The sequence below is a fragment of the Callithrix jacchus genome, chromosome 6 (genome assembly GCF_049354715.1).
Source record: "Callithrix jacchus isolate 240 chromosome 6, calJac240_pri, whole genome shotgun sequence".
NCBI classification, from domain to species: Eukaryota; Metazoa; Chordata; class Mammalia; order Primates; family Cebidae; genus Callithrix; species Callithrix jacchus.
In genome coordinates this window covers 68,378,852-68,394,325 of record NC_133507.1, presented here as the reverse complement: position 1 = coordinate 68,394,325, position 15,474 = coordinate 68,378,852, and the positions used below count along the sequence as shown (strand labels likewise).

Below are 15,474 nucleotides of genomic sequence, written 5' to 3'. Positions count from 1 at the left end.
ATGTTCAGGACCCACCAATGTCTCTCAGAGCTGCTCTTCCTCCGGGAGCTGCCCCGGCCTGGGGAGGACAGACGCGCTCGCTCGAAGCCAGAGGCTCCCGCGGCTGAAGTGCCCAGGCCGCGCCCCCATCACGGGAAGAGGGTGTGCCCCTGAGGTCTGCACCAGACGCAGCTCACCCTGCGTTCCCCCAGTCCCCCGGGCGGAGCCCGCCCTCGGGCCGGTAGCTCTCGGGGCCGAGCGGAGGTCTGGCTCCTCCAGCTCATTCCCGCGCCGCTAGGCGTCCGGGAGGAAAGCCGCGGGAGGGCAGGTCTTCGAGCGCCGGCTGCGAGAGGCAGATTTGGGTGGATAAAAAACCTCTGTCGCTCGTGGCCCTCTGGTTCAGGCCGAGGGCTGGGCTCCTCTGTAGAGCCAGTCCTGGAAGACCTCCTCCCTACACCTCAGGGTCTCTTTGGGCCTCGTGCTATTTATTTGTGCCAACATCCTTTTAAATTGGTTCTTTTTTTCTATTCCTCCTTAGATTCTTTTTCCTTTTAAAATTACTGGCATGGATGCTTTTTCTCCCCTCCAGATTATATAAACATTAAACACACACACACACACACACACACACACACACACACACACGTCTTCAGTAGCGATTACTGTGTTGACACCACTTCCACTCTGTCTCCCCAGATCAGCGCTTCTGACGAGCCCATTTGCACGGGGACTCGGCCCTCTATTTTTCTGGCGAGGCTTCTGAACCTGTCGCCAAGCCAGTACCTCAGAGAGAAGGAAATGCAGAGGGACGAAAAGGATGCATGGCGCCGGCCCCCAGATAGATGCTCTTCAGATAATCTGCAACCAAGTTCGCTGATAAAATATTTAGTAAAGACCCGGTAAACATCACTGCAAATACATTAAGGCGTTTCAGCCCGACAGCTTATGATTATTTCAAAACTTAAAAAGGAGATCATAGATTGTCACTGTTTCTGTGCTCAACCAAGAAACCGAACCTTCCTGAGGTGGGTGGATTGGTGGGTGAGTTGCTGCTTTTCGCCCCCTCTTCTCCCCCCTCCTGCTTATCGCTATGGCTCTCAGCAGCAGGGATTTATTTATTTATGTTTGCAGTTTAAAAGGTGGGGGTGGGGGCGCCGAGGACAGGTAGGACCTGCTCACAAAGCACTAGCTCAGGTGTCGTGTGCTTTTGTATTAGCTGGAAAAGACAGACTCTGGAACTTTTACAGGGCGAGAAGAGGCCACCGGCTCGCGCTTTGTATACTTTGCACTTGAAATCGTTACATTCAACTGAATATTTGGCTCATTCAGATCCGAAAAGTCTCCTAGCATCGTCGAATTCCCTCCTCCGCCCCTCCGCTCTAAAGGGGGAAAGGGGGGGAAGGTAGGAAATGTTTAGTAAATTGCACATCTTTGAATCTTCCTAAAGCAGTGGTCACAAAGCTTAAAGGTGACACAACAGTGCTCACGTAAAACAACACACATTCCCCACCCCCCAAGCCAACAATAAAATCATCCCCTTCAATTTGCCATGATCGTCGCTACCAGGAGCCAGGTGATTATCCTAATTAATGTCTATCTAATTAAATTACTGTCAGCAGTTAACCAATGGCAAGAGCCGTTTCATCGGCTGCACAAGCAGCAAGATCAAAAGTGAGCCTTTTCTGATTGCTGCATAGTGTCAATTGGCCAATCTCTTCTCCCAGGGAAAAAAAAAAGTAAATCAAACCTTTGAGAAGCATTTGCTGGTTGAAGTGCTTTCTGTCTAGTGAGGGGGTCTGTGGATTTCTAGTTTATGATAAATAGGACTTTAAAAACCAGGGACGGGAGGGCGAGTGTTCAGGTTCTAGAGCTATGCAGCTGGAGCACTGCCTTTCTCCTTCTATCATGCTCTCCAAGAAATTTCTCAATGTGAGCAGCAGCTACCCACATTCAGGCGGATCCGAGCTTGTCTTGCACGATCATCCCATTATCTCGACCACTGACAACCTGGAGAGAAGTTCACCTTTGAAAAAAATTACCAGGGGGATGACGAATCAGTCAGATACAGACAATTTTCCTGACTCCAAGGACTCACCAGGGGACGTCCAGAGAAGTAAACTCTCTCCTGTCTTGGACGGGGTCTCTGAGCTTCGTCACAGTTTCGATGGCTCTGCTGCAGATCGCTACCTCCTCTCTCAGTCCAGCCAGCCACAGTCTGCGGCCACTGCTCCCAGTGCCATGTTCCCGTACCCCGGCCAGCACGGACCGGCGCACCCCGCCTTCTCCATCGGCAGCCCCAGCCGCTACATGGCCCACCACCCGGTCATCACCAACGGAGCCTACAACAGCCTCCTGTCCAACTCCTCACCGCAGGGATACCCTACGGCCGGCTACCCCTACCCACAGCAGTACGGCCACTCCTACCAAGGAGCTCCGTTCTACCAGTTCTCCTCCACCCAGCCGGGGCTGGTGCCCGGCAAAGCACAGGTGTACCTGTGCAACAGGCCCCTTTGGCTGAAATTTCACCGGCACCAAACGGAGATGATCATCACCAAACAGGGAAGGTAATACTACATTTTTGGCTGCCGCTGCTCCAGGCGCAGCCGGGAACAAGTGCGCCTAGGTTGTGACTGCCGCGGCAGCGACGATTTGGGGTCGGGAGTGGAGTGGAAGGCGACCTAGAGTTGGCTGGTTTTGGAAAGGGGGAAAGTGGAAGGGATAACCGCTACGGTGATGTTGGTTGGCGAGGGGGGGGGGGCGATCCCGTTCTAGGAATGTGGTTGGAGAACCAGTCAGTGGCCAGAGGAAGGCAAGAAAAAGGAAGATCCCCGGCCAGCGGATGGGCGATGGGAGGGACGCATCAACACTAGCATGCACGGACAGGTGGACAAGCAGGTCGCCAACCTCGCTCCCCACCTGGGCAGGAATACCTGCCGCCTTCCCACTCCAGCTCACTCGCAGCTCTCCCCGATTTGGGTCGCACTTCTTTTCTTCTCCCATCACCCTTTTTCTAACCCAGAAAATATTCGCCCCTATTTGCTGCAAGAACAAGTTTTGCTTTGCTATCTGGCGCCCCGCTTCTTGCATTTAATCTTTAACATTTATGTTTCTTTTTTCCTTGTTTTCTCCCCCCACCCCTTAATTTAAATAGGCGCATGTTTCCTTTTTTAAGTTTTAACATTTCTGGTCTCGATCCCACGGCTCATTACAATATTTTTGTGGATGTGATTTTGGCGGATCCCAATCACTGGAGGTTTCAAGGAGGCAAATGGGTTCCTTGCGGCAAAGCGGACACCAATGTGCAAGGCAAGTCCTTCCAATTAACACATTTTCCTGACACTTATTTAGGTGAGAATGATTAATTAAAGCCTTTGTGGACTGGCTCGAGCGACTTTTAAAACGATCGGCCAATGACTTCTAAAAGGAAACGAGGGGGACAAGGGGACAGACTGAGCTGCAAGAAGGGGGAGGATTATGCAAAAGCTATTTTAATCACCCCCAGTTAATAGGAAGAAAGAACGGCATAAAAAAGCCCCAGCTAATGGGCCTCACAGTGGAGTAAGGTGTGTGTGTGTGTGTGTGTGTGTGTGTCCTACGTGGTGAGGAGCTGGGACTGGGCAGTGCCAGGGGCATTTGTAAACAACGTATTTCTTCCTCTAGGAAATCGGGTCTATATGCATCCGGATTCCCCCAACACTGGGGCTCACTGGATGCGCCAAGAAATCTCTTTTGGAAAATTAAAACTTACGAACAACAAAGGAGCTTCAAATAACAATGGGCAGGTCAGTGGCTCAAGCGCTCCTGTTCTCTCTCTGTCACCCCTTCTCCCTGCCATTCAGTTCGTCAGTGTAAAGCAGGATGTCGAACTGGATACACGTTTCTTAGCTTCATTAAAAAGACTTAAAATTTATATTTCCAACCCTCCAAATTTATATTAAATCTATAAAGTTGTTCTCATCGACAACACCCACGTCGGCCCAATTTTGGAGTGCCCGACCTTTCCAAGTACTAATAATGATTGATTTTGGGAAGGAACCCCCAGAAAATCTGCAGGTTGTGGAAATCTTTGTTCCTCCTCCTAACAGGAGGACTAGGAGAACGGCCCTGAGGATCGAGCGATCGGGTTCCCCCTTTTCTCCGGTGCCCTAGCTTATCCTTGCTCCCAGAGGTGCGAAGGCCGGTCTGCCCCAGCCAGCCAGCCAGCCAGCCGCTAGCCAGGCGAGTCCCACGGTCAGTTAGCCTGGGAGGCGGGCTGCAGGCTGCCTCCGCCGGCCCGGACGCGCAGCCGGGCGCACAGCGACCGCGTTAACACGCCACCCGGCGCTCCCCTTTCTTTCCACCGGACAGATGGTGGTTTTACAGTCCTTACACAAGTACCAGCCCCGCCTGCATGTGGTGGAAGTGAACGAGGACGGCACGGAGGACACCAGCCAACCTGGCCGCGTGCAGACATTCACTTTCCCTGAGACTCAGTTCATCGCCGTCACCGCCTACCAGAACACCGATGTAAGGAGACCTAGGGGCTGGGCAAGCAGCGGGCGGCACAGACAGCTCTCCCACCCTCCGACGTCCTCGGGCCTTGCAGGGCTAGGGTACTAGCAGCGCCAACATCAGTAACAGCTGGCTCAGCCGCGCGTTTTAAGGCCTAGGGCTAGTGGCCTGCCCGACACCTTTCCTAAATACCACGCCGGTGGGAAAATGCTATTTGTTTTCGTCGCGGGTCACCTGGGCCACCTTTGAGGTGGCCAGGATTTCTAAAGTCTCTTCTTTTGGGAGTTTTAATTTGGGCTTCCAACTAGAACAGATTAAAATCTCCTTTTTTTTTTTAAAGTCTCTTTTTCCTTTAGAAAACAAGCAGATTTCCCCGTGCATTTTATTCTTGGCAAGCTTTGGCATCTAAAAAAAAAAAATCTTTTTTTCTTTTCTTTCTTTCTTTCTTTCTTTTTTTTTTTTTTTTATATCTCAGAACTGATGGCTGAAATGAACAAACATCACTGTTCTGGGAGATCAAAAGAACATACACATTCATATATGTAAAAACGACAATAAATCAAATTAGTGAGGGTTCTGGATTGAGCTTTCTAGCACTTGAGCCTCTTCCAATTTTGTAAGTTTGCAAAAACTGATTTTAGTGGCTAATCTGACTACTAGGAATGATAGGGGTTTTTGTGTTTGTCTTTTTTTTTTTTTTACGTAAATGATAATATCAGAAATTAAAACATGCTTTTAAATCCAACCTGATTTAAGTAAGATGCAACTTGTAGTTCCTCAGGTTGTGAATCAGAAGTGACAAACGTTTTAGAATGTAAAATACTTAAAATAGTCAACATTTGGTGATGAATTCAAGTGCTCCTTGAAGATTTTTGTCTGAATAAGTGCATTGTGTGTAGCAGGCATTTAAAAAATGTGAATGTGAACCAATTTAGAAAATACAGAAGAGCTCATTGAAAGCAGTCCTTTAGCTATAGGCACTATTAATTTAAACATGTTCCTAGTAACTTTCATGGTATTTTCTCTTTTTTTCCTTTCCACCCAGTCCCTCAAATTTTTCAGTTAGGAAAGCCTTGCTATTTAACAAAATTGCAGGCCTTAAGCCCCTGTAAAAGTGGCAGATGATGGATTCTCAAACATCCAGTCTTCATATATAAAAGGTGAGATAACATTTTTTTTTTTCTGTTTGTCAGATTACACAACTGAAAATAGATCACAACCCCTTTGCAAAAGGATTTCGGGATAATTATGACACGTAAGTAATTTTGTATCTTCCTTTTCAAATAGTTGTGGAATTGGGTTTTAGGTCAAAGGTGGATTGTTTTGTACAAGGATTTTGAAAGCTGGAATGTGTGAAGACAAGATTGTTTTAGAGGCTTTCCCTTTCTTTTTCTTCTTTCTTTCTATTTTTTCAGGTTGGCTCCTCTTTTCTCTGGTGACCTTGTGGCTTGGTACTTGTGTGGTTTTTGATCAGAGGTTTCCTCCACCTAATTTTAGCTTTCCTGTGTATTACAAAGTTGTTGGCGGGCCTCTGGGGCTGGCTGGCTGGTTCGGGAGGTTGCTCTGGTTCCCGGATTCGAGTACTGTATGTGGTGCTGCAGATGCTCAGTTCAGATTGTCTATGTCTGAAACCGGCAATTCTGCCTAAAAGTGCATGTGGCTCCTCTGGCAGTTGTTAACTGTCTCCTTAGCGTATGTGACTTTTATTTACCCATTCCCAAGTTTTGTGTAATAGCATTTCCTGTTCAAGTTTACCATGGACTGAATAAAAATGTGCACCCATCACAGACGAGTTTGTGAGCAGAACCGCTGTTACGGTCATTTTAGGCTTTCGGAAAGATTCAGATGGTGTTGCTGTGTATTATTTGCAAGCTTCAAAAGAAAATATACTTCCTCCTTCTTTTGTATCTAGGTGTGTTTTAATTAAACATGCTGGTGCCCTTTTCTTCAGGCCTCCCTTACCTATCTCTCTTCTATCAAAGGCTGTTCTCTGGGGGCAACAGTAGGTGTAAAGTCAATGCTTTCTGGGCTTGTTCTACAATTCTCACTCAGTGTCCATAGTGTCTAAGAGTTCAGATAGCATTAAAAATCTAAATCTGGATTGTGGGGTTTCCCCACATTCTCTGACCATAAAAGGAAAGGGTACATACATCTTAATTTCATAGCTTACATTGAGCGCCTGAGACAGAGCTAAAAAGTTGAAGCTGTCTTTGATTAGCATAGATTAAAGGTGTGGAGAAAGAGACATGTGACTGCCTCTATCCCATCTCCAAGCAGATACCAACCTTCCCTCCTGATACTTTCTAATGATTTAAAAGACAGTCATTGATATTACTGCCTATAACCACCACATATATTCTTCAAAAGTACTCCAAAGGAAGCAAGTCTCATCAATATGATTCCCCAGAATAAAAACTTGACTACTCTATTCCTCACAATCTAAAAAGGTGTGCCCAGCACACTGGAAAGTGTGTGGCCCAAGAGACTAGAGATGTTGGAGAAGAGTCCTGTAGATTTTGAGATTTTAATTCTGTTGTGAACATCTGTTCAAAAGCATTTTATTTTGCACAAATCAATTCAGTAATCCCAAGTGGGTGGGACCTGGATGGGCATCTAAACTGTACCTTTTGCAGACTGCTTTTTTTCTTTTTAAAATATTGTGGTGATAAACAGAGAAGATATTTGCACCTTGCTAGTTATGTTCCCTTCCTGCCTTCCTCTAATTCTCTTATTTGAAACTGGAATTCAATTTCAGGAGGGAAATTTTGAGCACTAAACAGAATGGACTTGAGCGGCCACAGCAAAACTCTCACCTACCCCTCCTCCTCTGGCTGCCTTCTGTTGGAAAAGCCACTCCTCTTTGATCTTAAATCACTAAATTTTTTCATAAAAGATTCTTTACCCCTACAAAAAAAAAAAAACCTGAGATTTTTAGGGGATAAGGAAGAATTGAGTGGTTTATGACACTCTCCCTTTCCCCTTTTAAGTTGGTTACTTGGGCATGGCTCAATTTTGGAGAAAGAAGGAGAGGTATAAGGGTTCATGGGGTACTAGGAGTTTGCTTGGCCACTCACCAGGGAATCTCCTTCCCGAAGGATTAAGGTCTGACAAAACTGAAGCTCTCCTTCAAAACAGTCTGTTGACTAAAGATTAAAACATTTATGTGTGAGCTAAATAAAAAGGGGAGGCATGTGTGCATGTGTATGAGAAAACACTTCTACCAATCTTCATCCAACCCTTGGTTTCCTCTCAATTCTAATGGGATTTTCTAGGCCCAGGGCCTAAAGTTAATCTTTGATTATTTTATCTAAGGTAATTCCCAACAACTCAATCACTGTCAGTGGTTGGGCAAGCTATTTAACTTCCTTTTGCCTCAATTTCCTCATCGGTAAAGTGGGATAATAATAGTTATCTAGCTCATAGTGCCTGGCATATAGTCAAGCTCCGTAAAGGTTAGCTATTATTAGTGGTCCATTGCATGAAGTAGGCTGATAAGTGCACTGCAGGTTTGCCCCGAAGTTTTTTTCCGGTAAGGGACCAAAAGCTAGGAAAAGAAGGTCAGAATAAAGAACGTCTTTTCTTTTAAGAGAATATTTCTGATTGATGACTACTGTTTCCGAGGAGTAATTCTTGTTTGTATTAGTAGAGGTGAGAGTGAAAGGTTCATACAGGGGAAACAACAGACATTTAAGAACCTTGGAGGCTTCCAGCAGCAATCCTCGGGTTCCAGAACACGGGTGAGGGCCAGTCTTCGATGATTACTCCGTGCGCGGCTTTTCCCTAGGGGTTTCTGAAACAGTCTAGAAAAAGGACAGAAATCAACTGAACAATCAAATGGACACAGGAGGTCTTAAAAGGGTGGAGGAGTGAGTACCTTGCTTAGTATTTTAAGTCAGAAACTCTGAAAGCAGAGGACAGGCACACTGGGCAAAGAGCATCGTAGTCCCCGGGTAAATCTGCCTTAATGTGTACACATGTTGGAGAAGTGAGATGAAAGGTCTTACTTGTTCCCCTCTCTCAGTTACCCAGAACACCTGATGAGAGAGAACAAGAGAAGAGGGATGCGGTTCCCTTGATGTTCTGTATCTTGCTCAGGTCCCTGCATAGACAGATTGCCTCCTTTATAATTCCATGATTTATTTTGGGAAGGATACGGGTCTGCGGCCTCTGTGTTCTCCAGGAAATCCTGGACTGCAAGTTTGTAGATAGAAGGTATGGGGGTGGGCGAAAAGTGGAGGTGGCCTTCCCTTCTGCCCCCACCCCCACCCCAAGGGACCTCCGCGCCACCCCTCGGCTCTCTCTCTTTCTCTCCCTACCCCGCAGGATCTACACCGGCTGCGACATGGACCGTCTGACCCCCTCGCCCAACGACTCGCCGCGCTCGCAGATCGTGCCCGGGGCCCGCTACGCCATGGCCGGCTCTTTCCTGCAGGACCAGTTCGTGAGCAACTACGCCAAGGCCCGTTTCCACCCGGGCGCGGGCGCTGGCCCCGGGCCGGGTACGGACCGCAGCGTGCCGCACACCAACGGGCTGCTGTCGCCGCAGCAGGCCGAGGACCCGGGCGCACCCTCACCACAGCGCTGGTTTGTGACGCCGGCCAACAACCGGCTGGACTTCGCGGCCTCGGCCTACGACACGGCCACGGACTTCGCGGGCAACGCGGCCACGCTGCTCTCGTACGCCGCGGCGGGCGTGAAGGCGCTGCCTCTGCAGGCTGCAGGCTGCACTGGTCGCCCCCTAGGCTACTACGCCGACCCGTCGGGCTGGGGCGCGCGCAGCCCCCCGCAATACTGCGGCACCAAATCGGGCTCCGTGCTGCCCTGCTGGCCCAACAGCGCCGCGGCCGCCGCGCGCATGGCCGGCGCCAACCCCTACCTAGGCGAGGAGGCCGAGGGCCTGGCCGCTGAGCGCTCGCCGCTGCCGCCCGGCGCCGCCGAGGACGCCAAGCCCAAGGACCTGTCCGATTCCAGCTGGATCGAGACACCCTCCTCGATCAAGTCCATCGACTCGAGCGACTCGGGGATTTACGAGCAGGCCAAGCGGAGGCGGATCTCGCCGGCCGACACGCCCGTGTCCGAGAGCTCGTCTCCTCTCAAGAGCGAGGTGCTGGCTCAGCGGGACTGCGAGAAGAACTGCGCCAAGGACATTAGCGGCTACTACGGCTTCTACTCGCACAGCTAGGCCGCCCCTGCCCGCCCCGGCCCCGCCGAGGCCCGGACCCCCAGCCAGCCCCTCACAGCTCTTCCCCAGCTCCGCCTCCCCACACTTCTCCTTGCGCACCCCCTCATTTTATTTGACCCTCGATGGCCGTCTGCAGCGAATAAGTGCAGGTCTCCGAGCGTGATTTTAACCTTTTTTTGCACAGCCGTCTCTGCAATTAGCGCACCGACCTTCGACTTTGCTGTAAACCTTTTGGTTTTCCTACTTACTCTCCTTATGTGGAGTTACCTCCTACAATCCTCTTCCCCTCGTCTTTTCCTTACCTCCTCCTCTTTCTTGTAATGAAACTCTTCACCTTTAGGAAACCTGGGCAGTCCTGTCAGGCAGCAGCGATTCCGACCCGCCAAGTCTCGGCCTCCCCATTAACCATAGGATGTTGACTCTAGAACCTGGACCCACCCAGCGCGTCCTTTCTTATCCCCGAGTGGATGGAGTTGGATGGATGGTAGGGATGTTAATAATTTTAGTGGAACAAAGCCTGTGAAATGATTGTACATAGTGTTAATTTATTGTAACGAATGGCTAGTTTTTATTCTCGTCAAGGCACAAAACCAGTTCATGCTTAACCTTTTTTTCCTTTCCTTTCTTTGCTTTTCTTTCTTTCTTCTCTCATACTTTCTCTTCTCTCTTTTAATTTTCTTGTGAGATAATAATATTCTAAGAGGCTCTAGAAACACGAAATACTCAATAGTGATGGGTTTCTCACTTCTCAATCCGTTGCATGAAATAATTACTATGAGCCCTAATGCACACAAATAGCTAAGGAGAATCCACCCAAACACCTTTAAAGGATAGGTGTCTGTTCATAGGCAAGTCGATTAAGTGGCATGATGCCTGCAAAGCAAAGTCAACTGGAGTTGTATGTTTCCCCCCATCTTCCTTCTAAATAGAATAGCTCGACATCAGCAATATTATTTTGCCTTATTTGTTTTTCCCCAAAGTGCCAAATCCATTACTGGTCTGTGCAGGTGCCAAATATGCTGACAAACTGTTTCTGAATATCTTTCAGTACCCCCTCCACCTTTATATGCTGTAAATCTTTGTAATGAATACTCTATTAATGATATAGATGACTGAATTGTTGGTAACTATAGTGTAGTCTAGTGAAGATGAATTGTGTGAGTTGTATATTTTACTGCATTTTAGTTTTGAAAATGACTTCCCCACCACCTAGAAACAGCTGAAATTTGACTTCCTTGGGAGAACACTAGTATTAATGCAAGTAAGACTGATTTCCCCCTAAGTCTTGTTATATTTGATAAGGAGCATTAATCCCCCTGGAAATAGATTAGTAGGATTTCTAATGTTGTGTAGCAAACCTATACTTTTTTGTATTTAAAAATTAATGTGAAATATGCATCATACACAATATTCAATCTAGATTCCAGTCCACGGGGGGATTTTTCCTAATAGGAATTCAGGGTCTAAACGTGTGTATATTTTGGCTCTTCTGTAAATCTAATGTTGTGATTTTTATATTTGTTTCGTTTTGTCTGTGAACTGAATAATTTATACAAGTACACATTCCATTGAGAAATGTTTTGTTTTTTGCTCGTTTGTATCGTCTGTGTATAACAAGTAAAATAAACCTGGTAAAAACGCTAACTATGGTGTTTGAAAGCAGTTTACAGTTTGAAAATGATTTAATTATTATAGGTGATGACATTTAAGGGTTAAGAAGACTAGCCCATCCCCACTCCAATATGGGCAGCCTGTTTAATGGAAACCACCTCCCAATCCTCCCTTAATTTTGTTTTATAGTACTTCCAGGAATTACTTTTTTCTTCTTATTTATAATTATTTAGCTACCTATGAGCCAAGTTTCACTTTTCTGCGCTCATTTTCTTTTTTCAGGAAAACATATGCACTTTTCTCGTATTTATCCGATTCTTTCTGAAGTTGGAAATAATGCGAGCAGGCAAAGGAGGTTCTTTAAGGAGTTAAGAATTTCTTTAAATTTCACAGAGTAAGGCGGGAGGCGTTGGCCGAAAGTAGGGTATAATATAAATGCATGTCAAAATAGGATGTTGACTGCAGATTTAGAAAATTATGGTTGTACATACGAGGCCTTAGAGGTGAGTGGCGAATCTGTAAACGCAGACACAGAACGGCCTACATTTCTTGAGTGGAGGGTTTCCGAGGATTGGGCAGGGCAAAAGACACGTAGAACAAACTCGCGGAAGGGTCGTTTTATTAACAAAAGAGCTTAAAACTGCTTCTGGGAGGTATCTGGGATGGGAGTAAGGGCACTGCTCTGTCCCTTCGGTAGTGGAATCTTGTGCCAGTCCCGTCCAGGCCAGATCCACACCTAGGGAACAAATTCAGAAATTTGAAATTCCAACCTGGGGGGCGCTGCGTCTTAGTGAAGTCCGCAGAGCTCTTCTACCTCGTGGTGAAGCGACTTTTGTACTTTTGTCTCCAAGAAGAGGTGATCCAGGCAAGAGGCGGAAAATGGTTCCATCTTCTTGCTTAGACTGGGCCAGCCTCAGGTTATGGGGCTAAATTTGCCTTCCACCAAGACATTGTCCTGTGTCCTCTCTGCAGTTTGACAGATGAAAAGAGGCCTCAAATTTCTAATTAAAATAAAAATTCGAGGGAGGATAAAACTGCCTTGCCTTCCCTGGACAATTCTGCCACTAGACGGCGTTCCGTGGAGTTTTGTCTGCCACATAGAAAAGCGATGACTGAATTTCCTTTGTGTTTCCTTCCCCTCCGCACACCTAAGAACTAAGAGGACAAAAGTACAAGACACGGCGCAAGTGTGGCGAGTGAAGTGGGGCAGTGCATTCGTGTAATCACTCACGCGACCCCGGCTGCGCTCCTCCGACCCAGCGGCCCACTCCCGCCGAGGAGGAGGAGGAGGAGCACGTGCGGTCTGGAGGTCGCAGGGCCGGAAGCCAGGGGGTGCGGGGCTCGAGGCCGCGGCGGCCGCGCTCTGAGTTCCGCTGAGGCCCGGCCGCGGGAGGGCGGGAACCCGGGAACCCGGCTCTGCCCGCTGCCCTCCCTCGGGACAGTCACAGTGAGCAAAAGAGTCGGTGTCATGTGCGTAAACGAAACTCTTAGGCGCCGAGGATAGATTTCACAGGAACGTAGTGCCTTGTTCCGAAAGACGCGCTTTGGTTGATATTAGGAAGTATTTTTAAAAAATTGGGGAGGTCGTTTCCCTTGCAGCTCCGCCACCATCTGCTGTGTGGACTGAGTCAGCGTGAGGTAAATTTGCAGCTTCGCGCTCGGAGGCATTGTGCTTTCTTGTCTCTTTAAAACATGATAATTTCTCCTCGCTTCCAAGAAGTCTTGGGTGTCTGGTGAAGTGACACTGTCAGTGTGTCTGAGAGGCTGTTGCTCTTCAAAGGAAATCAGAGTCTGGATTTGGAAGGCCCTTTGGGAATAAAAGTTGGCGTCCCAGTTTGAAGAGAGTTGCCTTTTCTCTCCTGAGGACAGGGGTCAGGGGATAGCCAGAGAGGAACGGCGATGCCTCTCCTTAAACTCAGATCTCCTCAGTTTTAACAGTGTATTTTCAAAAAGAGACAGGAAGAAAGAAGGTGGCAAGCGTGCGGCTAGCACAGTCTTCTGCTGGTGTCTTCCCGCCACTCGCAACCCGCGCCATCTTAACTCTTTTTCAGTGTCCTTCGGGGCTGAGCGTGCCGGCGGCACGGGCAGGGAGACGCTGCGGCCTGGGTTCTTAACCTTCCAGGTGGACGCCGCCCGTCGGGGTAGACGGAGGCAGGGACAAAGCGCACTGCGGCGAGGCTGCAGCTTGGCCCTGGTGCACCCGAGCTCAAAGCAGCGGGAACTGGCGTTCGGGAGCTCTCTCGGGTGCGGGGCGGCTCCTGAGGCCTGGGCCGGGGCTCTCCTGCTTTGTCGTCTGGCGGGCTGCGGCCCCCGGGCTGTCCCAGCCGGGGATCCAGGTCAGAGGTCCAGGCCGAGAAGCAGGCTGTGGGGCCAGACTGGAAGTCCAGGCCCAATTCAGGCTGCGGGTCTCAGCAGGAGTCCAGGCAGTTCTCTGAGTACCCCCGACCGCCCCCCCCCCCGCCCCCGCCCCAGTATCGGGGGAGAAGGGCGGTGGCCTTGTCTCTGGCCTAAGCTCAGCAGCCTCTACCCGCTGCTCTTCCAGAGCCAGGCCTGGCAGCTGAATAGGATTTAGGACGTGGAATCCTGTTTTCGGACTAGCAGAAACTTACTGAACAGTTTGTTTCAAAAATCAGGTTGTTTCTATCTTTTTGGACCGACGTACATCACTGGAGCTTTTAAAATGTAGTAATTTAGGGTCTGTGGAGAACTTTCTGAACATTTTATCCCAGGCAGTTAACATTTTCTTATAAGTCTCACTGCTACAACTCTTTATGACTTAACCTTTTTTGGGGGTGATATTGAGTATTTAATTTTTTAGCACTGAGGCTTTAAAGGATGCTCTACTTTCTGCTTAAGATGCAGGTTTGGAACAAAAGTTTCGTTGAATTGAGGCCGTTTATATTCCCAGAGTTTAAAATGCTTCATAGATATTTGGACAAACTGTGTGTTCATAAGTAATATTTATAAAATGTTCGGCCTGTCCTATCTGGTGCAGCACCCTTTGTGTGTGTGTGTGTGTATCAGTTACTTTATCAACTAGGCATTTGGGCCATAAGACGGGAAAAAACGTAGAAACCATGCTCTTGTATGAAAACTTATGAAGGAAACAGCAACAGTTATTATTTTTAGACAAACGTGTTTATGAAATAGCAACTTTAAAGCTAGTGATCAATTTTAAACATATTTAATTTACCCTGGTATGTTGGCGATTGCTTGGCTAATTTTGATGTTTGAAAGAGTAATATTTTAGCCTAATATCAGTAAAATCGGTTTTTAAAAACATAACTGAGACTATTTAAGGAAGTTGAATGTGTGTGATTTATTGAAGTTACAGTCTGAGTACAACAAGATTTACTTTTGGACAGTCGGGTTTTCTCATACCAGAACAAAATAAGAGTCTCAGAGAAGACTAGGCAAAATTTCAGGCCTTGTGTTTTACTTGGTTGAATTCAGTTGTTCTGAGATTTGTGTGTTTTCCATGTTCCCATCTTCAGTTTGTATGTTAGGTTGCCACACATTAAAAAATATATTCACTTGAAAGAAAACCCCATTGCTTTCACAATAAAGTAAACTTGATGGTGTACAAGTCATTGGTCTCATCTGAGCTGATTATATCTTCCTTGCGTGTATTTTACACCCACAGTATGGTATGAAGTGGTGTTCAAGGCATGGCCTGAAAAATTTGATTTGAATAGTTCTATTAAAGCAATGAAAAAAACACATAACTTAATAAACCTTCTAGTGATAGCTCCCCCTCTTACTATGCTAACTCTGAAATAAATATGTAATCTAGTATTAGGAACACGGGATTTAGAAGACCCTTGCTGGTAATATTTAATTTAATAAACATACTTACTGTGACATTATTAATGCAATGAAGCTTGTACTACAAGCTGATTCTTAGAGGTTGTTTGACTTATCACTTATCCCTAGATTCCTTATAAATATACCCTACAATTTAGAACTTGGATTGTGTATTAAAATTATTTTGAATTCAAATCCTTAAAAATATCTGCATGACAGGGCATTCATTTTAATGCAAATTATTTATACTTGGGTACCCTGGCATACTTTTTACAAGAAAGAAGAGGAAGTTTATGAGGGGAGGGCATCTCTAGGGATATGTGTCTGGTTGTTTTAGTCAATATAGTTACTTTGTTCCAACATTAGTAGAAAAAAATATATAAGATTAAATTTTGGAGCAAGAGTTG

The 15,474-nt window shown here is 47.1% G+C and overlaps 1 protein-coding gene across 2 annotated transcripts; it reads left to right on the top strand.

Moving 5' to 3' along the window:
- The first annotated feature begins 1,737 nt into the window (after positions 1-1,737).
- On the top strand, positions 1,738-11,296 carry TBR1 (T-box brain transcription factor 1). 2 transcript variants are annotated; one of them, XM_002749394.8, is made up of 6 exons: positions 1,738-2,543; positions 3,131-3,285; positions 3,640-3,761; positions 4,327-4,485; positions 5,664-5,725; positions 8,794-11,296. In XM_002749394.8, exons 1-6 carry the CDS (start codon positions 1,852-1,854, stop codon positions 9,650-9,652), a joined length of 2,049 nt encoding a protein of 682 aa, XP_002749440.1. In that variant the 5' UTR covers positions 1,738-1,851; the 3' UTR covers positions 9,653-11,296. The 2 variants fall into 2 exon arrangements, with proteins under 2 accessions (XP_002749440.1, XP_078183677.1); XM_078327551.1 differs by lacking the exon at positions 1,738-2,543 and adding an exon at positions 2,580-2,874.
- Positions 11,297-15,474: the final 4,178 nt, after the last annotated feature.